This window comes from Macaca nemestrina, chromosome 7 (genome assembly GCF_043159975.1).
Source record: "Macaca nemestrina isolate mMacNem1 chromosome 7, mMacNem.hap1, whole genome shotgun sequence".
Lineage (NCBI taxonomy): Eukaryota > Metazoa > Chordata > Mammalia > Primates > Cercopithecidae > Macaca > Macaca nemestrina.
In genome coordinates this window covers 15,495,816-15,520,451 of record NC_092131.1, presented here as the reverse complement: position 1 = coordinate 15,520,451, position 24,636 = coordinate 15,495,816, and the positions used below count along the sequence as shown (strand labels likewise).

Genomic DNA, 24,636 nt, shown 5'->3' with positions numbered 1-24,636 from the left:
AGAAGGAAGGGGATTATATTGGTCAGTAGTTGGACCTCACGGTGGAAGGGAAGAGTGCACAAGGGAGTGCGCCCTACGGGAGGAGTACACGTGCTGGGAAGGGCGGGGGGTGAGAGGCGGGCGGGAGGGGAGGAGTAGGGAGGCGAGAGCAGCGGGCGGGAGGCGCCACGGCCTCGCAGACGCAGGCGCCCGCAGCTGAGAAGCCGGAGAGAAAGTTCCCGGGTAGAGCTCGCCCCTGGGAGGGCCGGCGTCGAGCCTGCTCGCCGCGAGGGTCTCAGGTCCCGCGCTTCCAGCCCGCCTTCCCGCTGCGCGCACTCGGCCGCCCGGGCCCGGCTCGCCGGGAAGCATCGCCGGCTGGCAGCCGGGGCGGCAGCCGCCAAACTTGGAGGAGGAGGATGCTGCGAGTGGGCGCGGCGGAGCGGGGCGCGGGGGCGCATTGAGTGCTCCCACGGCGCTGCTGCCAGGGCTGTGACCGGGCAAGCGGGCTGAAGCGGAGCGGGCAGGTAGCGGCTCCAGCGCCGGGACTGCGCCAGCCCTGCCAGCCCGGGCCGCCAGCGCCACCGTGCCGGCGTCGCCTCCTCGCCACGGAGCCATGGTGCGCGGAGCGCGCACGCCGCGCGCGGAACTCTGAGCTCCGGCCGCGTCGCGCGTCCCCACCTTCCCAAGGGGCTCCCCCGCAGACCTCGCCCGCGGGACATGAGGCTTTGGCCCGGAGCTCCTCGCCGCTGAGCCGCGCACCTACTGCTACAGCTTCAGCGCCGATCGGCCACTGATTGCACTCCGGCCGCTGAAGCTCCCCATCCTCTCCCAGGGACTGCACCAAGGCGCTCCGGCATGGCGCTCCGCGGGACCCTCCGGCCGCTCAAAGTTCGCAGGAGGCGAGAGATGCTGCCGCAGCAAGTCGGCTTCGTGTGCGCGGTGCTGGCCCTGGTGTGCTGTGCGTCCGGCCTCTTCGGCAACTTGGGTGGGTGCTGGTACGGCCCCCTCTTCCTGGGGAGTTGGGGGCTTTGGCTGGGGAGTCTCGGGGCGGCTCCGAGATGTTTCCCCCTTTTTCCTCGTCAGCTTGGTCCCAAGGGTTCATCCAGTCCCCTCCCAGCCGGGCAGGTAGAGCGCGCCCAGAAGGGCTGATGGACGCTCTGGGCGGTGGCGCCGGTTCCCCTGAGCTACGCGCGGCCCTTGGGGGCTCAGGACGCGGCTGCAGGTGTGTGTTACTAAGACGAAAGCAAGAACCGCTTCCGTCCCGGTAGTGCGCCCGGAATGGGCAGCGCAACTGCGGGGTGCAGGCAGGATTCTCTTGGTCTGGGGTGGGCGAAACTAAGTGGCTTTCCTATTCTGCAGAGCCGCAGGAACTGCCACTGCGTCTCGCCCCTGCCCTGGTTCAAAGGGGTCCCTTGGGTGCCCTGAGGTGTTCTTCCCCAACCCTAAAAGCGTTGGGACAGTCTGCCGCGGGGGATTGCTGCCATGTATCAGCATCGCGTCTCTCAACTCCCCTTAACTCCTACGGAGGGAGAAGGCGGGCGTGTGGTCTCGACCCGTGCCCCCTCCTCCAAGAGGGATTTGGGAGTAGCTTAGGCTACGCAAATTTCAGGTGGAGCGGAAAGAGAGAAGGAACTAACCAAAGAAATCTGTTTAGGGGGATGTGACCCCATGTGTAACCTTCAGGAGACATTCACTTCCCTAATTCAGGAGACATTCACTTCCCTAATCGGCTCATTTTGAGTTGGATGCTATGAACCTTTTAGTTTCATTTTTTTTTTCAAATGTGAAAAAACAAAAGAAATGCTGGTGATTTAAACACCAAGACATAGAGGTAAAGTGGGTGGTACCTTCTTGAGCAGTTAGAAAGGCCATCAACATCCAGAGACCATTTAGAGGTGCACATGATAGGTAAAATCGAGTGGAACTTGATTAAAGTTTTCGAAATAACTGCCTTTTGAAACCTGCTTTGTGATTTGAGGATGCAGGGTTAAAAAGGGGCTCTTTCCAATGAGACCCAGGAAGGTTATTTTGAGTATCTTAGTACCTGGTGCTTTGCAATTGGGCACGTCAGTGGTTTTTTTGTTTTTTGTCCCCCCCCCCCCAACAATTACACACCAGAAATAACAACATACCTAGAGGCTCTTAGATGTCAGCATTATGGAAGAGGTATCATTACTCTGCTGAAGCAATGAGCATCAGGAGAGGTAAATGAGTACTTTGAAGGTCTTAACGTGAGGATCATTTTTATTTGCTGAATCAGGAATTACCTTTAGGAGTTTAAGTGTGTTTGGTTGTGGGCGTCCACGAATTCTCTCTTGCTCAGTATGACCCCTGGACCAGCAGAATCAGCCCCACCTGGGAGCTTGTTAGTACAGAATCCCAGGTCCCACCCCAGACCTGCTGAATCAGAATCTGAATTCTAACAAGATCCCCAGGTGATCTGCGTGCACATTCAAGTGTGAGGAGCACTGGGCCAGACCGCGTCAGCCATGCCCACCTGCTTGCTGACTTGCTATTCATTTGGAGTTCCTCCAGGGCAGGGGCCCTCTGAGAGTGTCTTTTAATGGAAGAACACCTAAAGGGCCACCTATCTAAACCGTTTGTTGCACCTATGAGGTGCTGAGACCACCTCAGTCTTGGCCAAGGTCAGGTCACATGCTGACCCATCTGGGACTGGAAACAGTGAGCTAGATCCGGGAAACAGACCATTGTATGTAAGCAGGTTATATTATACTTCCAGTCATCCTATCAGATCCTAAAGGTGGCTCCGAATAGGCATACAGGGCAGTTGCTGACATAGATACACAAATATAAGATCGTTTTGGAAATGCAGCCATCACACTGACCTAATGGTGTCTGTGACTTATTTTCCAATCCAGGGCACAAAACAGCTTCAGCTAGCAAACGTGTCCTGCCAGACACGTGGAGAAATAGAAAGCTGATGGCCCCAGTGAATGGGACACAGACAGCCAAGAACTGCACAGATCCTGGTAAGAAATCGATTCTTCTCCACCCAGTCTACTAAGGCGTTTCGCCTGACCTGGAGATGGTGCTTATGTGGGCGGTTACAGCCAGAGCTGAGAAAGGCGGTTTGTGGACCTGAGTGGGAAAGGGTGGCCGTGAGGTGTTGAAAGGTAACATAAAGACATTCGTCAATGGTGCTGCTAAGCAACTCAAGTGCTTTCTTTATCCAGCAACTGAAAAGGTCACATTCAAGAGTTTAAAAATGTTATTTTTTGTTCTCACAGTGTTCCTGAAGGCTAAGTATTTTCCCTGCTCTCTTGATTTTGTTTGCGGTTCGAGATGTCTTTGTTTTCTTTCCCTTTTGCTCACTGTATCCATTACTGGAGCTCTCGCAGTGGCAGATCCAGCTGCTGTGGCAATGGTGCTTTGAGATGGCCCACCAGGGTCTGGGCATGCCTGGGCAGCCACAGGGGCGGGACACTCTGGGGTGCTGCAGCCGTTTCTCTCAAATGGGAGTCTGCAGGGTGTCTTTCAGCCCTGGAGCCTGATTCTGCTTGCCCCGTTTTGATGTTCTGCTTCAGATTTTTCTTGGGGGTCCGAGGCAGTAGAGACCCAGAGGTGACATCTTGTCTTTTCTCCTGCCACAGACAGGCTTTGCTTAAGTGAGTGAAGAAAATTCTCAGGAGAAGAGAGCGTAGTGGCAGAGAGCAGAAAACACAGCCACTGCCCAGACCTCAGGCACTTCTATGCTTGAGCTCTGGCTCTAACCCTTAAGGTCTTTGTGAGGAGGATCTGGGGGGATGATACATTCACAAGCCCTTAGGGAACTGTGAGGTTTTAATATAGATGGCTTTGCCACTGAGTTGCTGGGCAGATCACATCATCTTTTTGGATCTCTGTTTTCTCACCTGTAAATGGGCAGAATAGTTACCTGTTGCAGGGTTGTTGGGAGAAACTGGGAAGGCTCTGTTTGGGACTGGGTATAAAGGGAGATGAAACTCCAGGGCAAAGTAACAGGGTTTGATGGGAGTCCCCATGTGTTTAATTGTCATACTCTGTGAGGCAAGTCTCATCCCCATTTTATAGGTCAGAAAGGATCGAGGGAGAAGGCACAAGTTGCTCAAAGTCAGAACTCATAAGTGGTAAAGCTGGTTTGAGAGCCTAGGCCTGTGTAACTAAAACCTTTGGTTGGTTCCCTGTGCTTAGGAGAGGGCTACCTTCTGTCAAAGTTTTCATACTGTTTTTTTACGCCATCAGTTTCCCTGCCCTCAGATGCCTTCTGAGAAGTCCACCGGGAGGGACGTGGTGGTGGACAAGTGCAGACTTGCAGAGAAGTGCTGGGATTAACTTGGAACCTGGGGGATTCCTCCTATCCTGGTGACCCAGCAGGCAGGGGTGTCATCCTGTCATTCCCTCCCCCAGGGTGTCTCCTCTCATCAGCCAGGCTGGTGGACGTGTGGGCCAACTGACATATAGCAAGGGTCATTGGCTGTACACTGAAAAACATGTGTGAGGCCAAGGATGGTTAATGTTGGGGGCCGTTCCCACCCATTCCAGGGACCAGAAATGCTGGAATTGGCACCATCTGCATGGGAACCCTTTGCTACTCTGGATAAAGAATCAGGGTTGGGGGATGTTTGGGTGGTTTCAAGCTTGCTGGTGCCCTTATCGTGGGCTGGCCATGCCCCTGCCGTGACTTCTGTCGTACATAGCCTGAGTATGTTGGCTTAGACAGGGATCCCTTTCTTATCATAGAGTTCTCCTCTGCGCCACTGTGGGCTCTGTGTCTGTCTTCAGCTGTCTGATTAAAAATCATTCAATTAACATATAAAGTGTCTGTTCTATTCCACAGAAAGGCCTTACCTTGTCCCTTTTGTGGAAAGGGAAGTAGAGGGAACTTGACAATATCTTTAAAAATGGTTAATTTTTGCATTATACTTTATGTTGACTGTTTCCAGAATACAGCCTGGCCCATAGGAAGGACTCCACAAATATGAGTCGAATGATGGAATGAAAGTGCATTTTGATGTATCTCACATTTTAATCCTTATCACATTTTTGCCAAGACAAGATACACGAAGCTCAGAAGTTTAGTGGCTTCCTAAGATTTCTTGGGCAGCTGGAACATACTGGGGTCACCTGGATCCAGGTGCCAGGCCTCTCCCTTGTATTGCACAGTCCCCAGCTCTCCTCTCAGGCCAGATGGGGGCTGTGGCCGGCCTTCCCTCCGAGCATTTTCCTCCCTGGCCTATGAGAATCTCTGCCCCCTTTTCATTTCACAAGTCTGTGTAGCAAGCACCTGCTGGTGTGTGTCCAGCTCTATTTTGGACACGTAGTGGGGAGTATAAGATGCAAGCCCCTGTCATTGAGTTGCTCATACTAGAGTAGAGAGGGCAAGATCTCAACACAGGGAAAGCTGGGTGACATTGACGGACTCCAGAGGCTTCCCAGTGAGCAGCCCTGCAGGAGGCACTGCAGGTGCACAGAGGAGGATGAGCTTGTCCAGCGTCCTTCTGTGTAGCCTGGGGGACTAGACGAGGCAGGGATATTTAGAGTTGCCATGACAGAACTGGGTTTAGCAGAAATAGAAATTTAGTGGCTCAGTAACTGGCAGTGTGAAAACAAAGATTACGAGGTGTCAATTGCTGTTTCTCCATCTCTGGGCTCACTTATCATCTAGCGTGGGAAGGCGGTTACCACTGGCCCAACCTTTTGTTCTCCCAGACTCAAATATGCTGAGGCTGAGCAGCTTCTGCAGAAGCCAGAAAGTTCTGTTGGGTTGAGTTGGGCCGCATGACCACCCTTGCAGATTGATCTGGCCAAGGGAGTGCTGGGCCCAGGACTGGCTTAGACCTCGGTCATAGGCTCCATGCCCACCACCAGAACTCCACCTGCGAGTCGGTGAGGTTGGGCACCTGGAGAGCAAACACTCAATTCTTACACCTCTTCACCCTGGCCTCCCATCCTGGGGCTTGCTGTGATGAGGAAGGCTGGATTAGAGCTTTAAGTGAGAGTTTCAGGCATGTGACAGATGCTGCCGTCTGATGGCTGCCTCCCTTCTGCACAGTTGGTGGGGTTTCCTCATAAAGAACTGCAGGGCATCTTGCCTCCTCTTCAGGCTTCTGCTTTAAGCTTGCCTCCATGATTTGGAGGGCACTTTGTCCAGCTCTGCTGGGTGAGGCCTTTCAGGGATGTCAGAAGATGGAGCTTGAAGAGCTGTCTCCTGTGCTAAGGCACCACTTGGAGCGGGTGTCCCACAAACAGGAGCCCACGTCTCCGTAAGAACCTCCAGTGTGTGTCTTTATGGCCTGTGCCTTCTCATGCTCGTCTTTACCTGTGAGAGGAAGAACTTTGTTTTCCAAAAACATGAATGGGACCCTGCTCTAGTCTTTCCTGAAGACTACATGGAAAATGGACTCTGCCCGGGGTTGTAGCCCCAGATCTTGGTGTTAGCATTTTGATCTCATTATCTGTGTTTCAGCATAAGTACCAGCCACCACCCTTCCCTTCCCTTCCACCTTTATCATCCTGTGTTTTTTGTTTGTTTGTTTTTGTTTAATTTTGTCACTCTGTCACCCAGGCTGGAATGCAGTGGTGTGATCATGTCTCATGGCAGCCTCTACCACCCTGGCTCAAGTGATCCTCCTGTCTCAGCCTCCCGAGTAGCTGGGACCACAGGCTATTTTTTTCTATTTGTTTTGTAGAGGCAGGGTTTTGCCATGTGGCCCAGGGTGGTCTCAAACTCCTAGGCTCAAGCAATCCTTCTGCCCCGGCCTCCCAAAGTGCCAGGATTACAGGCGTGGGCCTCCGTGCCCTGCTCCCTCTGTTGTTTTTATGTTTTTGTGACATATGTCACTAACATAACTCACTTCATTGCTAGGTGTCTACCCTTGAGGGCTACCTCTTTTGTGGCCAGAAGAGCTGTTTCTAATCCTGGCTGCATATTTAGATCACCTCAAGAGCTTTATGGGAATATTTTGAAATGTCCAGGTCCCACTCCCAGAGTGTCTGCTTTCATTGGTTCGGGGTAGGGCCCAGGAGTCGTTACTTTTTAAGAGCTCCCAGGCAATTTCAGGATGAAGTCAGAAGTGGTGCTCGCTGGCCTGGAGACCTAGTGCTCAGCGTGGGAGCATCGCCTGGGAGCATATCAGGAACACAGAGTCTCAGGCCCCCCGAATCAGAATTGGCATCCTGAAGAGATGCCCAGGTGGCTCTCTGCACTAGAGCACTGCTGGATACTTGGCACCGGGCTAGAGCACTGCTGGACACTTGGTAGGTGTTCAATAAATATTTGAATTTCAAACAAAAGCAATTCAAACAAAGATTTGAATGTTAACACTTATTTAATGGAGCCATTTTCCTAAAAACCATTTTTTTTTTTAATGTAGGAAAGATTTTTTAAAATCTGCTTTATTTTTCTCAATGATGTCTGTGGAAAATTTATAATTAATTTTTCCCTAGAGATCTGAAGGCAAAACATGGGCCTCTAGGCCTTAGATGTTTATTTTCATGGCCTGTGCAGAGCAAGCACTGAAAAAGGGAAGTAGGTCTCTCCATGCCACATGTGTGATGTAGGAACGAGTGGCAGTGACTCTGAGTCCCTAGAGGACTATCTTAGCTCAGGCTGCTTTAGCAAAATATCATAGACAGGATAGCTCAAACAACAGACATTTCTTTCTCATGGTTGTGGAGGCTGGCAAATCCAAGGTCAAGGTGACTGGTGAGGGCTCTCTACTTGGCTTGCAGATGGACACCTTCGTGTGCTCAGAGTGGCAGAGAGAGACAGCACACAGTCTCTCTTTCTTCTCTTATAAGGGTGCTCATCCCATCATAGGGGCTATACCCTCATGAACTCCTCTAACCCTAATTACCTCCCAAAAGCCCTACCTCCAAATACCATCATATTGTGAGTTCAGGCTTCAAACTGTGAATTTGCGGGGGACTCAAACATTTGGTCTATATAAGGAACTGATGAGTTTCTACACATCTGGAGAATTTGAAGACAGCTGAGAATGGAACCTCGTGCTTCTCAACCTTGGCCTGTAAATGAAAGACACCAGGGGGACTTGAAAAACACAAATGGCTGGGCCCAGTCCCGACCTGTGAAACCAGAAGCAGTGACAGTTGCATTCTGTGACTGACTTTTGGAGTGTCTGGGAACCATACTGTTTCTGTCCAGATCCTCCAGGATGGGCTCCTACTTGCCATTGGCACCTTCACAGGCTTTCCCTGGTCACCCAGTCCAAAGTAGCCCTCTGAGTCCCTGGCTGTCATGGCATCTTGTTTTAGCTCCTTGCAGGTATGAATTCTTAATTTTATTTATTTACTTTTTAAAAAATGAGACAGATTCTCACTGTGTCATCCAGGCTGGAGTGCAGTGGTACGGTCTCTGCTTACTGCAGCCTTGACCTCCCAGGCTCAAGCCATCTACCCACCTCAGCCTCCTGAATAACTGGTACTATAGGCACATGCCACCATGCCTGGCTAAGTTTTGTATTTTTAGTACAGACGAAGTTTTGCCATGTTACACATGCTGGTTTCAAACTCTTGAGCTCCAGCAGTCTGTCTGCCTTGGCCTCCCAAAGTGCTAGTATTACAGGCGTGAGCCACCACAACTGGCCTGCAGGCACTAAGTCTATCCATTATTGTATTATCTGCCTCCCCTAACTAGACTATAAAGGGTGAAAGCCTTGTTTGCATTTTAAAACCATAGTATGTGCCTCACTTTTTCCATCTGTAAAATGAGGGTGATAATTACAGTTGATTCTTGAACAAACCTGCATAGGTCACTTGCATGTGGATTTTTTTCTGCCTCTGCCACTTCTGGGACAGAAAGACCAACCCCTCCTCTTTCTCCTCTCGACGTGAAGATCATGAGGATGAAGACCATTAGATGATTTGCTTCCACTTACTGAATATATTTTCTCTTCCTTATATTTTCTTAATAAAATTTTTCCTCTAGCTTACTCTATGTAAGAATACAGTGATACAGTGTGTAATACATGTGACATATATAATATGTGTTAAACAGGCTGGGTGTGGTGGCTCATGCCTGTAATCCTAGGACTTTGAGAGGCCGAGGCAGGCAGATCACTTGAGGTCAGGAGTTCGAGAACAGCCTGGCCAATATGCTGAAACCCCCTCTCTACTGAAAATACAAAAAAACTAGCCAGGCATCGTGGTGCACACCTGCAATCCCAGATACTCAGGAGGCTGAGGCAGGTGAATCACTTGAACCCAGGAAGTGGAGGTTGCAGTGAGCCGAGATCATACCACTACACTCCAGCCTGAGTGACAGAGTGAGACTCCATCTCAAAAAAACAAAAAACCAATATGTGTTAATCGACAGTTTATGTTATCTGTAAGGCTTCCGGTCAACAGTAGGCTATTGGTAGTGAAGCTATTGGGGAGTCAAAAGTTATATGCAGGCCAGACACAGGGACTCATGCCTGTGATCCCAGCACTTTGGGAGGCTAAGGCAGGAGGATTGCTTCAGTCCAGAACAACAGAGGGAGACCCTGTCTCTCAAATAATTAAAAAATTAGCTGGGCATTGTGGGCAGCACTTGAGATCCTGAGCAACAGACTGAGATCCCGTCTAAAAAATGTTATACATATTAATAGACTTTCAACTGAGAGGGGGTGGCACCACTAATGCCTGATTTATTCAAGGGTCAAATGTACCTCCACCTCAGAGGACTGTTGGAATGAAATGAATCTAAATACCCATCAGCACTTAAAACACTGTTTGGCCCAGAATACATGCTCAGACACTAGCTTCTCTCTGTCACCACTCTTTAATCTGCTCACCCCAAAGATGATGTAATGCCTGTGTGTGTTAAGTACTGAAAATGATTTGTCAGTTGAATTTTCTGAGGGCAAATTAACAAGTAAACATCTTGCAACACATTTATTCTTTCCTCTTCTGGAAACAAATTTGTTTGTTTGTTTTTTATCTTCGAAGGATTTAGGATGCTGGAGGATGGCCTACCTTGTAGAACGTGCTTCTAAATAGAAGAATTTTCTTGTGTCTTGACAGGCGTTATTTTATATTTGCCTGCGTAACTGGGATGGGCATGATTTCCCCTCTCTAACACTGCCTTCATCCCCAACTTCTGGGTTTTTTAAAAACTTTTTTTGGACAGAGTCTCACCCCCTCACCCAGGCTAGAGTGCTCTGGTGCGATCTTGGCTCACTGCAACATTTGCCTCCCAGGTTCAAGTGATTTTCCTGCCTCAGCCTCCTGAGTCGCTGGGATTACAGGCACCCACCACCACACATGGCTAATTTTTGTATTTTTAGTAGAGACGGGAGTTTTGCCATTTTGGCCAGACTGATCTCGAACTCCTGGCCTCAAGCGATCTGCCTGTCTCGGCTTCCCAAAGTGCTGGGATTACAGGCGTGAGCCACTGCACCCTGCCCCACTTCTGATATTGAATGTTTTTTTCATTCTCCACTATGTGACCCCTATTGTTTTGGGTTTCCAACGTCCTATGCCCCATGTTGGGGCTTGATTTCTGCTTGTTGTGGGAGGGATTTAAATCCTCCTTTAGAATTTGCTTTATTGTGTGTGGTTTTCCTTCTTCCAAATACATCTTCTGAGATGCCTGAGCTATGTGTCCACAGAAGAAAGGCTGGGAGAAGCGGGCTGATGCAGGGTGCTAAGGAGGGTCTGAAGAGAAAGGTGCTTTGTAGCATTTTGGGGGAGCAGAGGATGCAGGCACTAGATGGAGAATCTTTGGTCATCAGCTTGCTTCTGCTCCACCCTTACTTTTTATTCTGTACCATGCCAGTGTAAGGGCGGTTGTGGGAGGGGAGAGGGTGGTAGAGTCTGGTGGGGGTGGGACCCTGAGCATAGGAGCTGGCACTGTGGCTGGGCTAGGAGGAGGTGAGATCATCAAGCAGGTACCCTTAGGGGTGGGCCTCTGTAGACTCCCCTGTGTGGGGAGCAGAGTTGGAGAAAGCACAAGAAATCAAGAGAAGGACGAGGGGCCTAGAGCTGCGAAAAGGACATCAGGACAAGTGGGTGGGGAGGTGCAGTAGCCCTGGTGGCAAGAAGTGTCTGGATTCTGAACAAACATCTGTTGGAATGATGCCTCGGTGGGCTTGGGAGACAAGTCACACATCCACATTCCAAAGTCGTTATGTAAAAGCAAATTTTGAGTTAGAGAAGCAAGAATTGGATTTACTACTGTGGGCAGGGAGATCACAGTTCCATGCCTTTCCCAGACAGCAGGGGCAGGATGTCCAGCCTGGAGAGGGCCTTTCCTGAGAAGGGCAGCCTCCAGAGGGCCAGGCAGCTTCTTGGGGAAACTGTCACCAACCATACTGGACAGCCATAGGCTGGCACAGCCACCAATCTGATTACAAACAGAGGCTGAGGAAGACGGCACCTGGCATCACTGTGCCCACTCACACCTGTTTCAGGGGGTGGGGTGGAATGGGATGTTATAAAGTGGAACAGTGGATTGGGAGCTGAAGGTCTGCGTTCCAGTATCAGTTGTGCCCAGATCCTGCCTGCTGGCATTTAGTGGCTGTTCTCCCTCCCTCTCTTTCTTTCTTAGCAAAAGGAAGTTGCGCTGGATAAGTACAAAGATTTTCAGCAGCCAGAAAAGGCTCCTTCCTGTCTGTCTGTCTGTCTGTCTTGGAGATGGTAGTTGGACATGGTGAAGGCAGACGCAAGGGTCTGAGTCCCAGCTCACCACTTACTGGCCATGTGACCCTGGACAAGTTACGTAATCTCGCTAAGCATCAGGATTTCTCTTTTGTAAAATGAGGATAGCAGCTCTTCTTACCTGTCTCACAGTGCTGCTGTGTGACACCACATGCTGTATGGAAGTATTTGAACCATACCGAGCCCGTGGTGGCTGCCATCATCATCATCATCATCATCATCATCATCATCATCATCATCTTGGCTAAGTCCAGGGTACCCTGTGTTGGGCGCTATTCTAAGCACTTTTCAGGTGTTACCTGCTTCTCGCAACAACTCTGAAGGCAGGTGCTGTCCTCAGTTTGCCAATGAAGTAAAAGAAACCCAAACTAGTCCAAGCCATGTAGCCAACAAAAGGCAGAATCAGTGGTTTGTGTGTTTTTAATTAATAGCTTTATTTTTCAAGCAGTTGTAGGTTTACAGAAAAACTGAGCAGAAAATACAGAGTTCCTCTGTTACCCCTCCATCCTCACAGTTTCCCCTATTATTGATACTTTGTATTAGCGGGTATATTTGTTACAATGATGAGTCAATAGTGATACATTGTTATTAACTAATGTCCACCTTTTACATTAGGGCTCCCTCCTTGTGTGGTACATGCCATGTTTTTTTGTTTTTCTGTTTGTTTTGAGACAAAGTTTCACTCTTGTTGCGCAGGTTGGAGTGCAATGGCAGGATCTCAGCTCACTGCAACCTCTGCCTCCCGGGTTCAAGCAATTCTCCTGCAGCCTCCCAAGTATCTGGGTTTACAGGCATGTGCCACCATGCCCAGCTAATTTTTGTACTTTTTTTTTTTTTTTTTTTTTTTTTTTTAGTAGAGATGGGGTTTCACCATGTTAGTCAGGCTTGTCTCGAACTCCTGACCTCAGGTGGTCCACCTGCCTTGGCCTCCCAAAGTGCTGGGATTACAGGCATGAGCCACTGCGCCCAGCCCTCATGTGATGTGTTTTGATAGATGTGTGATGTCTCCTATCTACCATTATGGTGTCATACAGAATAGTTTCACTGCCCCCAAAATCCTCTGTGGAGCAAGATTTTAAATTCAGGTGGTCTGAATTGTGATTCCTATATTCCTTACTGGTAATTATTAATAAGTGGGGTAGAAAAGGCAAACTAGAGATGGGAACTTCTGTAGCAGATTCCAGCCTGTCACTGTCTGAGTGCCCATCTGAGAAACAGAGAATGCCCTGTCCACGGCAGCAGCAGACACCTTTGTGGGCCGTGCTTCTTGGTATGTTTCTAATACCTATTTGTTTGCAATCAGAAGTTTTTTTGGCCTCATCCACATGATCGGGGCTATCTGCTTCCAATCTCTCCTCTTTGCTGGGCCATCTGCTACCCCCGACTTGCAGATTCTCCGCTCTTGACGCGGTGTGGCCCACCACAATCCAGAGAGCGCCCACTCGGCTTCCTCTTGAACCCTGAGGAGCATTCCTCCCTGAGTTAAAAATGGAAATTATAAAGCATTGCCATTTGTTGCCTTGGGTGAAAGAGATCCAGCCGTTTGACGTAACAGAAAAGTTGAATGCTTGAAAATGGATTTTTTAAATTTAACATTGTCCATTATAGAAGAGGCCTTTGGAACATGGCATTTTACTAAAAAGGAATAAAAATAAATGTGCCGGAATAATTTACTGCTTCTTCTGAAAAAGCAGTGGATGTGCTCCTTGGGAAAGGAACAGAGGTTACTGTGTGGATGAGAAGCAAAAGAGTTCCCTGCCCATGGGTTCTTCCCATGGAGGTGGGAACAGATGTGGCTGCCGGGTTTCTGGACCTACAGCTTCCTTTGCTAATTCAGCACAATGCATGGCTCCAGCCCTGAGTCTCCTAGTAACTGCCCAAGAAATTAAATTCAACGTATACTTCTTAAAGTCCACACACCCTGTACTGTACTAGGCTCTGAAGCTGGAAGGGACCCAGCCCCTGCTGTCAGTGAGCATGGGGAAGACAGGCCAGGGCTGGAAAACCAGACCAAGCCACCTGCTGCAAATACCACGGTGGGGGGTCTCCCTAGGGAGGGTGCCACGGAGGAAAGAGTGTGGTATTTCAGGGCAAGGGTGCCCTCCCTGGAGAAGACCATGTCTGAGCCTGGCCTCGAAGGGTAGGTGGAGGCTGTGGAAGGGCATTTAGGCAGACAGCAGTGTGCACCTGAAACTGCTCCCTGAGAAATCGCAGCATCACCTCCCATACCTGGAGGAACACTTGCTAGCAACCACTGTGTCTTGCTCATTGGCTGTCCGAGGGGAAAGCGAAAACAAACACCTCCTAAGATTACCAGGCACAGTAGTAAGTAATTAGGCTTTGGGGATTTATCCAGGAGTCCGTGCTCAACTAGGGCTAGGGCTGGATCAGATTACTTGGATTTGTTTTTTTTTTAAAGCATGGGGAGGGGGTGGCAGTGATGCCTGGGAGATGCCAGCTACCTGCGCTGGCCCAGGGGGAAGTTGGCAAACTGGTTCCCAGTAATCCACAGTTGGGGTGGTCTCCCCAGTCAACAGGCTGTGCTTGGCTCAGTATTAGCTTATGGCAGATTGTGATGATAAGAATGTAGGAATTTGCCATTCTTTCCCTTCTTGCCTTTGAGCTCCTTGAGTGCAGGGACTATGTCCTCTAGGTCTTTGGCTCTAGAGGTGAGACCAGAGTCAGGCATAGACTCAGCTTACAGCAAATGGTGACTGGATGGACAGAGTCCCTCATCGTACCCATCAGGGAGCTGTGCTCCCACAAAAGTGACCCCTGTCTCCCTGGCTGCCCCTCTAGCCTGTCGGTGCCTTGGGGAAGATCAGGACACCCAGAAGGAGTTGTGTTAGAGCTCGAAGAACACGGACCCTGGAGCCAAACATCTGGTTTGCAGTCCTGCCGCTGCGCTTGCTGTATTTCTGTGACCTTGAACTAGTGACCTTGCCTTTTAACCCAAGGAAAGGGGCAGGGTGCGTTTCATTCACTGATGTATCTGCCTGCCACTCAATAAAGGTGTGTGTGCATGTGAGTGCTTGTACACGTGTATGTGCCCCTGGAGGTCAGATGGCACCATTATATCAGGGTTCTGAGCACTGACTTGTGTTAATCTCTGTAAGGTGCTTACAGGAGTGCCTGGCATGAGAGTGAGCGCTATACAAGGTGTTTTTTTGTTTGTTTGTTTGTTTTTTTGCAGCTGCAATTACCTATTAAAGAGAACTTAAATTGAAATATAACTTCACAGCATAAATTTTCAGAGCTGCCCTCTGATAAAGGCTGGAAGCTGAATTTTATAAGTGCAGCACTTGCTTCATTTTGGATTAAAGTTAAAAATGAATAGTGGAGCTTATATTTGCTTGTTCTTAATTCTTTGAGGACAAGAAACTGTAGACCCTTTGCATGGCTGACACCAAGAGATGACCCAGATCACATGGGGCACAGCGGTATACTCACTGTGATTGTTCCAGATAAAGTCCTTTCTGTTAGTGATGTGGGACCTGATGAATGAGAGCTGGAATTTGGAGAGTTTGCATTCTGGCCCTGACACAACCTGATTATGTCCAAGTTATTCTGCCTATCTGAGCCTTAATTCCTGTCTGTGAAATGGGTGTAATGATGATGTGGTTTGCCCTACAGGCTTTTAAGGATTAAGTGCAAAGTGCTGTGCAAATACGATTACTTTTGTTTGCCTGACTGTAATAGATGCTTAATTCTTTGAAGACATCTCTGCTTTGTGAAATAGAGGACATCAGTTATTTGGGGTTTTTCAGAATTGATCTATAAAATCGCGAGTAGGATTTGGTGAAAGCGTGGTGCTTGGCTAATGTGGTTGATGCAGTTCCTGCCTAGGATAGAAAGAGAAAGGCCGCTCACATCCCCCTGCCAACGTACCAGCTTGTATGACCCCGCAAACCATAAATGGTTTATCTCATTTCACACTACAAATGTCTGACTTTGGATTCCATTGTCCCTGCCAAGTTCAGGGATGGCTGGGCAGATCCCACAGCAGCTTGTTCAACTCTGTACCTAAGATATCTGTTTATTAAAACAAATGCATTTATGAAAACAATCACCCTACTTAGGAGGCCTATTGGGGGCAGTCTCCCTGACCTCAGGTGGGAAGCCATCCTTGGGTTTAGCTCATGGCAGATTGCAATGATAAGAATGTAGGTATTTGCTATTCTTTCCCTTCTTGCTTTTGAGCTCCTTGAGGGCAGGGACGATGTCCTCTTTGTCCTAGGCTTAGAGGTGAGACGGGAGTCGGACATAGACTCTGCTTACAGCGAATGATGACTGGATGGACGGAGACCCTCATGGTACCCCTCAGGGAGCTGTGCCTCCACAGAAGCAGCTACTGTCTCCCTGGCTGGCCCCTCTAGCCTGTTGGTGCCTTGGGGAAAATCAGGACACCCAGAAGGAGTTAAGTGTTAGAGCTCAAAAGATCGAGTTGCTAGATGCATGTTGATTGAGCAACCCTGTCTGCTGGTCCCAAGGGGAAAAAAAAAACTGTCCTAGATGTGGACCCGGCCTCCAGGGAGCTTCCATTTGAGTTGACGGGATAGGAATCCACAATGCTAACCTGTAATATGTCGAGGAGTACACAGGACTGCAATCCTGGTGGTAAGTAGAGGAGGGACGAGTTAAGTCCCCGATGTCAAAATCAAAGAGGGCGTCCCAGCAAAGGTGGCATTGAAGATGGGAAGGTGTGGCTGCTGAAGGCTCACGATGGAGTAGACACTTGGGTAGCAGCATTCTAAGTGCTTTGCACACATCACTTCCTTGATCCTTGTGACAGTCCTGAGGGTAGATGGCGGTGGTGTGTTGTTATTATCATACCCATTTTACAAAAGGTATGAGTAAGGCACAGAGAGGTTTGATAACTTGCCCAAGGTCTCCCAGCTCAGAGCTGGCAGTGTGAGGATCTGAACTTGGGCAGCCTGGCTCCGGAGCCTGTGCTCTTTGCCGGGGAAGGAGGAGGGTTCCCCTGGCTGAGGGAACGGTTGGCGTGGGTGGGTATGGGTGGTGAGTCATCCTGTAATGTATGTTGGAACCAACCAGTCTTTTTTTTTTTAATTATACTTTAAGTTCTAGGGTAATGTGCATAACGTGCAGGTTTGTTACATATGTACACTTGTGCCATGTTGGTGTGCTGCACCCATCAACTCGTCAGCACCCATCAACTCGTCATTTACATCAGGTATAACTCCCAATGCAATCCCTTCCCCCTCCCCCCTCCCTGTGATAGGCCCCGGTGTGTGATGTTCCCCTTCCCGAGTCCAAGTGATCTCATTGTTCAGTTCCCACCTATGAGTGAGAACATGTGGTGTTTGGTTTTCTGTTCTTGCGATAGTTTGCTGAGAATGATGGTTTCCAGCTGCATCCGTGTCCCTACAAAGGACACAAACTCATCCTTTTTTATGGCTGCATAGTATTCCATGGTATATATGTGCCACATTTTCTTAATCCAGTCTGTCACTGATGGACATTTGGGTTGATTCCAAGTCTTTGCTATTGTGAATAATGCCGCAATGAACATACGTGTGCATGTGTCTTTATAGCAGCATGATTTATAATCCTTTGAGTACATACCCAGTAATGGGATGGCTGGGTCATATGGTACTTCTAGTTCTAGATCCTGGAGGAATCGCCATACTGTTTTCCATAATGGAACCAACCAGTCTTAAACACCCAAAGGCCTTCATGCTCTTTTGTAGGCTTTGGGAGCCAGGGACGGTTTCTGAGCCGTTCTGGGTTTTAGGAAGTTAGCTCTGCTGGCAGTGTGGAGAATAACTGAAATTGAAATAATATGTGAAAGTCCTTAGCATTATGCTTAATTAGCTTTTTAGGCAAAAAAAATGAAGATAGGGAGAATAATGAGAAGTTATTGCAGAGACTTACCAGAAGGGATAGTCTTACTTAGGGTGTCAAGGAATAGGTTGAGAGAGGCAGGATCTGTAGGTCTTAACAGATGCTGGAGGTGCAAGTTGCAGGTGGGGGTCATCAACCCTGATTGCAGATGCAGATAAATGGCATCCCCATTTTCCAAGATGGGAGCATGAAAAACACTTCTTCCTTCCTTTGATTGAGACCCCTCTACAGGATGCTAGTTCAAGAAGAGCCCTGTAGTATAAATACAGTGGCTGGCTTATTTTTCATGTTCTGTATTCCAAAGTATGCACCCAGCAGGCGTTTACTGGGTACCCGTGGGTGGGACACTAATGAGGCTGGGACAAAGGAGAGAAATCCCTGTTCTCAGTGAGCCCACAGGTTAGAGGACAAGGTAAACTCGTAATCACTGCATGTGACCTGGGGTGACACACTCACATGCCCGGCATGGCTGGAAGGCTTCACAAAGCATGCAGCATTTGAGCTGTGCTTTGACGCAAGAGGGTATTTGCTGGACAGATGGGGAGGGTGGGACATTTCTGGCAGCGGACTTGGTGATTGCAGAAATAGGGTGGTGGGAGAGAACTTGACCAAATCAGGGGCGAGGGAGATGTTTTCAGCTGGCTTTGCAGGGTTCAGGTCCTTGGGTGTGGTGGCTCCCGAGGCTGCATCATGCCAAGCCTTGTGTGTGCTGCTGCAGGGAACCGGGCTTTCCTGTCTCACGTAAGGTTTTAAGAGTGGGAACGATTCCTCTCCCCACTGTAGGAACTGCTTACCTTTTCACTTCTGGGCACCTGGAGCCAAGGGATGGCAAGAGTGTGGTGCTCACCATCAGAAGCACAGCTGAGAGGGCACATGGATCCCCCCAATTCTGTGCTCCCTCCACACATGGCCTCACACGTCAGGACACCCAGTTTATTACGTTTTTTAGATCAGTAGGGCTTAATCCCAGCAGGATTTTGGCGAGGCCCCAAAGCAGATGTATTTGTTCTAAGCAACATTGGAGGCATGTAAGCAAAATGATAGGGGAGAGCTGACGAAATGTAGGGCACCGCATGTAACATGCAAAAGGGACCTTTCTCAGGCAGACAACCAGTTCTTAGAGTCATCCTGGTTTCCTTTTCCGTCTCTCAGTGTCTCTTCAGAGGAGTATGCAGCGAGGCTGGCTGGTGCTTATCCCGAAAGAGGATGCATCACACCACACAGGCAGCAGGCAAAGTGGCAGCAGCCCCGCCTTCTTTGGTGGCCTGGTGGCCTTTGTGTCTTGCCTCATTTGTAGATGAACACCTGGGAGGGAGGGGCCACTGGCGCCTTCTGTGAAATGCCCTCTGGTTGCTGAATAAGCTGTCCTCATGAAGGTCGCTGACCTTGCCTGACCGCGGGGACATGAACAACACTCTGAGCAGGTGCTCAGGGAAGGCAGGACACGATGATTGGCCAGCGGTGATTGAGAACGGGACATAAGGGTCATTGCCCTGAAAGGCCTTCAGCCTGGAGAAGCCCAGTGCCCAGAAAGAGGTGGAAACTCCCCAGAGACCTGCAGGAGTGTCGATAAAGGTGATTAATGGAGTAGATAGAATGACTTATAAACAAAGATCAGAGCAGCTAAGTGGTTCTGGCTTATTAGCTAAGCGTCGGCAAAGAGAGCTGTGTGAACAAGAGTACTTGAGATGGTGCTGCAGCCACTCACCTGGCTGCAGGGGCTCCACCTGGTTACCCGGCTGCAGGGGCTCCAGGCTCCACCTGGGAATTGGCAGACCCAGGAGAAGAACCATCCACGGACAGCTTGCCTCCCCTAAAGTGCTTCTTAAAGGAAACCTTTGCCTCAAACAGTCTCCCCAGGAAAATGGGGGAATATTCCATCCCCTGGGATGTTTCAGTTAGCTGGGGCCACGTGCTGGAGGGTTTATTAGAGGTGCTTCCGTGCTGGCAGCAGAACAGAATAGCTGTGTGATTACATCTTTTCACTCTCTAATTTCTGAGTGATTCTTCTCTGGGCCTCAGAGGGGGCAAGCCCTTGAAAGAATTGCTCTGAAATCCCTTTGATCATTTAAGTCTTGCTTGGTTTTTCCTTAGCCAGCACAGATTCCGTATAGCCCTGTGTGAAAAGTGACTCAATGACTTGTGGCCTTTGCATGACCCATATGTGTAGGAGGAAGAAAGGAAAGGTGGGGAAGTTGGTGCCTAATTTGCAGACTACACACACTGGGAGGATGTTGCTGCCTCTTCCACAGCCCCCGAGCCCCAAGCTCATCACCAATACTGAGAACCACATGATGAAGTCAGAGGGGTCTCAGAAGGGATCCAAAAGATCACAGAGGAGATCCTGGAGGAAAGCCGTGTGTCTTGTAGCTCAGAGCCGTGCCTCTCCGTCTTTTATGTGCACATGGTCACCTGGGGACCTAGTTAAAATACAGATGCAGGAGGTCTGGGGTGGGGTTGGGGGTGGAGATCTCCATTTCTGACATGCTCCCAGATTCTTCTTTTTTTCCTATTTATTTATTTATTTCGAGATGGACTTTTGCTCTTGTTGACCAGGCTGGAGTGCAATGGTGCAATCCCAGCTTACTGCAACCTCCGCCTCCTGGGTTCAAGCGATTCTCCTGCCTCAGCCTCCTGAGTAGGTGGGATTATGGGCATGCGCCACTACGCCTGGCTAATTTTGTATTTTTAGTAGAGATGGGGTTTCACCGTCTTGGTCAGGATGGTCTCAAACTCCTGACCTCAGATGATCCACCTGCATCGGCCTCCCAAGTGCTGAGATTACCGCATGTCCGGCCTGGAGGTAATGATTAAACAACAGCAAGGATAACAATTTTGATTCTTGATCACATCCCCCATTTAAAGAGTGTCCATGGTTTTTTAGTGCCCTGGGCTCCACCTACTATGCAGGTGGAGGATAAAGGCTGCTTCCCCCTCTTTTTGGATCAGGCTCCTCCGTGCCCATCTTCTTGGAGGCATTCCTTTGAATTGGGTGTAAAAATCTGTCATAAAGAGTGGGCCATGAAGCAGGGGTGTTTGCCAGTCTGGATTTGGGCGAGTCAGTCCAGGGTCCCACAAGGGCAAATTGGTCACTGGCCTGTGTAGAGCTGTAGGCACTGGAGATGGATCTCTGCAAGCTGTTGTACCGTCACTCACACCCCTGCGCAGCTTGCACCTTTGGCTCTGCAGCCAAAGAGTCCAAGACAGCTGTCTGCTTGGGAACTCTGCAGCTGCCCCTTCCACTTCTTCCCTGTTTTTCTATATGACAATGTCAATATTAGCAACAAGTGACAGATGCAACCCTGAAATGACGTAGCCAACCCAATTCCCCATTGTTTGCTTCATAGGGTTTTGCTACAGCTCATCTGTTCATTCACCTCCTTTTCCTCTTCTGTAATATATCCTAAGAGTTGCCTTTTGGATGTAACCTGTGTTGTAAAATTATAGTACCCCGATGTCTCTTTCAGGAGTAGCTGTCAGACAAAGGAAGAAGCAGTTTGCAGACATACCAGAGATTCCCCATCCCCCTCCACATGACTCAGCTAATCCTTAAAGCCAGATTCTTCCAGCCAGCTTCTCCCCGCCTCCTAGACTGATTGGGTTCTCCATTTGTTCCTCTTCTGCCGCCTCTGGGGTAGAAGTCTGCTCAGGCAAGCTGCTCACTCATTTATTTACTTTTTTTTTTTTTTTTTTTTTTTGAGACAGAGTCTCACTCTGTCACCCAGGCTGGAGTGCAGTGGAACCATCTTGGCTCACTGCATCCTCCGTCTCCCAAGTTCAAGGGATTCTCCTGCCTCAGCCTTCTGAGTAACTGGGACTACAGGCATGCACCACCTTGCCCAGCTACTTTTTGTATTTTTAGTACAGGTGAGGTTTCACCATGTTGGCCAGGCTGGTCTTGAACTCCTGACTTCAAATGATCCACCTGCCTCAGCCTCCCAAAGTACTGGTATTACAGGTGTGAGCCACCATGCCCAACCACGACAGGACTTTTTTTTGTGTGTGTGATGGCATATGTTATTGTTTGCATTTACTTACTTCCAGATCTTCCTGTAGAGATGGGGATGTGACTTGCATTATAGGGTATTCAATCCATTGACCTCAGACATGGACATGTGATTTACTTTGGCCAATAAATGTGAGCAGACACCACTTACGTGATGTCTGAGCAGAAACTTTAAAAGTTGTGTGTTTCTCCAGCTCTTGCCCTTTTCCCTTTCCCCTGAGGATGATGTGTTCTAGATGGCACTTCTTCTGCCTGGATTCTAGAATGGAAGACAAGAGAAGCTGTCCCTTCATTGCCGACTGGTGATGCAAATGAGAAACAATGTGTGTTATATGCCACCGATATTTGGGGGATTGTTGTTATGCAACATAACCTAGTGAAAGCTGACTGATACATTTTCTCAGTAGTGGGTTAATGTGGTCTGCTCATGTGTAGTGTTAAGTGAGGGGGACATTTAAAAGGGAGGTCATCTTGAATCAGATGATAGCTAGAGAGTTTGCATTTCTTATCGAGGCAGTTGGAGTTGGGGAGAGTTTCTGAGCTGAGGATTGATGTGCTGAGGAGTGTGCTTTGGGAATGTGACTCCAATCTCAGGTCAGAGAAAGGAACTAGTCCTGGGGAGGCGTTCGAGGCTGTTTAGGATGTCCAGGCATGAAGGAGGAGGGCGACAGTGAATATGGAGAGGGGGTTTGATTTCAGAGACTGGGTTTTGATCAGATTTATGAAGACATGGCAACTGCCTGAAGATGAGTGAGGGAGCGGGGCCACTTGCTTTGTAGGGAGGGAGCTTTGTTCTGTTGGACCCTCCACAAACAGGGAGAGCAGGATGGACCCAGTGTGCTCCATCTAGCCAGCTTGCCAAGTGTCTCAGCACTACCTGTTTCCAAAATGCTGCATTTTACTGTGTAAAAATAAGATGTCTGGAGAGACACACCAGGTTTGGGTAGACTTCAGATTCTCTCTCTGCTTTGAAACCTCCTGAAATTCTGCCACTGTACAAACTGTTGAAGTGTGAAGGTATCAGGGGCCTGGCTGAGGGGCAGATAGAGTGCGGGGTGGGCCCAGTTAGGGTGCCTTGTGCCCTAGTGTAAAATTCAGGACAACCCCAGAGATGCAGGATCTTTAGTTGAGTGAGGGCTAGATTTGGCCTGCCTTGCTCATCAACCAGTGGAGTGGCATCCACCATTCATTCATCATTCATTCAACAAAGTGGTTAATAGCGTAAGCTCTGAAGTTGGACTGCAGAGCTTGAATCCCGGCTTTGCTACTTACTGGCAGCAACCTGGGGCAAGTTACTTATGAACCCTTCTGCGCCTCTGTTTCACTGTCTGTAGCATGGTGACAAGAGCCCTAAGGTGGGTCGTCTTAGGGTTTAATGCATTAACAAAAGCATAGCACTTAGAGGCCGGGTGTAGTGGCTCATGCCTGTAATCCCAGCACTTTGGGAGGCCAAGGCAGGCGGATCACTTGAGGTCAGGAGTTCGAGACCAGCCTAGTCAACATGGTAAAACTATATCTCTACTAAAAATACAAAAAATTAGCCAGGCATGGTGGCATGTGCCTTTTATCCCAGCTACTCAGGAGGCTGAGGCAGGAGAATCATTTGAACCCAGGGGGCAGAGGTTGCAGTGAGCCGAGATTGTGCCACTGTACTGCAGCCTGGGTGACAGAGTGAGCCTCCATAGCACTTACAGCAGGGTTTGCCGCAGAATGAGGGCTGGTGTTCTGAGAGGGTGAGAGGGGGATGTTCATGGGGCACCCACCCCTGTATGCCAGGCACTGGGAGACAGCAGTGAGCAAAAGGGCCCTGCCCTGGTGGAGCTTATGGTTTAGTGGAGCAGACAGAAAGTAAATTTGCAAATGAGCAGATGTATAATGTCAGGTGATAAGTATTGGGAGGAAAATAAATAGTGATCAGGAGATAGTGACTGGGATAGGCTTGGGGACTTAAAATCAGGTGTTTGGCAAGGTCTCTGAGTGGACAGGACCACTCAGGGGAAAGGTAAAGGAAAGGGGATGTGGAAGGAGCATTTCCAGCTAAGGGGGCAGGAAGCACTGAGGTCCTGAGGAGGGCATGTGCTTGTCTGTCCTGTGAACAGTGAGGAGGCTGGTGTGACTGGGACAGACTGAACTCATTGAAAGATTTCCTTTTCTTTTTAAGGAAATTGACCCGCTCTGCTTTCATGACAAGTTCAGATTTGACAGCAGATGCAGTGCTACAGGAAGCAGTGCAGGAATATGCAAGCTTGCCACTCTCAGACTGCATTGTTTTGGAGCCTCAGTTTTTCCATCTGTAAACTTGAAGTGCTCTTCCCTACCTCTCAGGATGGCTGCGGAGAAGGCATAAGGTCACCTGTCCTCGTTCTCTTAGGCAGAAGGCATTCAGTAAACACTAATTACTGTAAGTGTTGAGAGAGAGTGACCTGAGGTCAAGGATGGAAGCGTCTCTCCAATATAACACGTTGGGATGAGATCTGAGGTCATAAGGGAGGGATAGATCATTGTTGTAACCATCTACTTAAACAAATTAAAAAGGCCTTATGTTCAAGCTGTTATTTATATTGCAGTAATAGCTGCTTGCAGTGGTAGTTTTACTTGTGAAAAGGGAAAATGATGACGATGTCTGCAAATCAGTGTTTTGAACTAGGGCTGTGGTTCTCCACTTTGGCTGCTCCTTAGGGTCACCTGGGCAAATTAAAAAAATGCTGATGCTTAGGCCGTGACCCAGACAGATTAAATTGTAATCTCTGGGTGTGGACCCGGTCTGCAGTGGTTTTTAAATTTCCCCCGGTGATCAAATGTGTGGCCATGGTTAAAAAGCACTGAGCTGGGTTGGGTGGGGATGGGCCTCTCTTGCTCTTGAAGATTCTGTGTGTGCCAGGCTCCAGGATCACTACCCCTGTGCTATGGGGATGGGATAAGAATGACCCCATGAGTCAGGGTTCGGCTGAGCTTCCTCCTTTATAGCCCCCGCTTCTAGTATGGCTCATGTATGCCACCAAACATAACTTTATCTTTAACCTTCTGAAAAAGTTCATAAAACACAAGAATGCTTTACAATTGACTCTATATTCTTATTTTAAAAGTACAGGCTCTTCAGTGGGTTCTAATATCAATCTCCTATTTCTTCCTCCTGGGGAGTTAGTGAT

The 24,636-nt window shown here is 49.1% G+C and overlaps 1 protein-coding gene across 3 annotated transcripts in view; it reads left to right on the top strand.

Annotated features, from left to right (window-relative positions):
- Positions 1 to 205: 205 nt before the first annotated feature.
- Positions 206 to 24,636, top strand: part of LOC105467538 (solute carrier family 24 member 4) — a 172,654-nt gene continuing 148,223 nt past the window's right edge. For 2 of the 3 annotated variants that reach the window (XM_011717198.3, XM_071099696.1), the window contains exons 1-2: positions 207 to 964; positions 2,859 to 2,969. In XM_011717198.3, coding sequence (XP_011715500.1) covers positions 835 to 964; positions 2,859 to 2,969 — 241 coding nt within the window. In that variant the 5' untranslated portion in view covers positions 207 to 834. Of the gene's footprint in view, positions 965 to 2,858; positions 2,970 to 24,636 lie in introns of all 3 variants that reach the window. The other variant, XM_011717197.3, reaches the window with a different exon arrangement.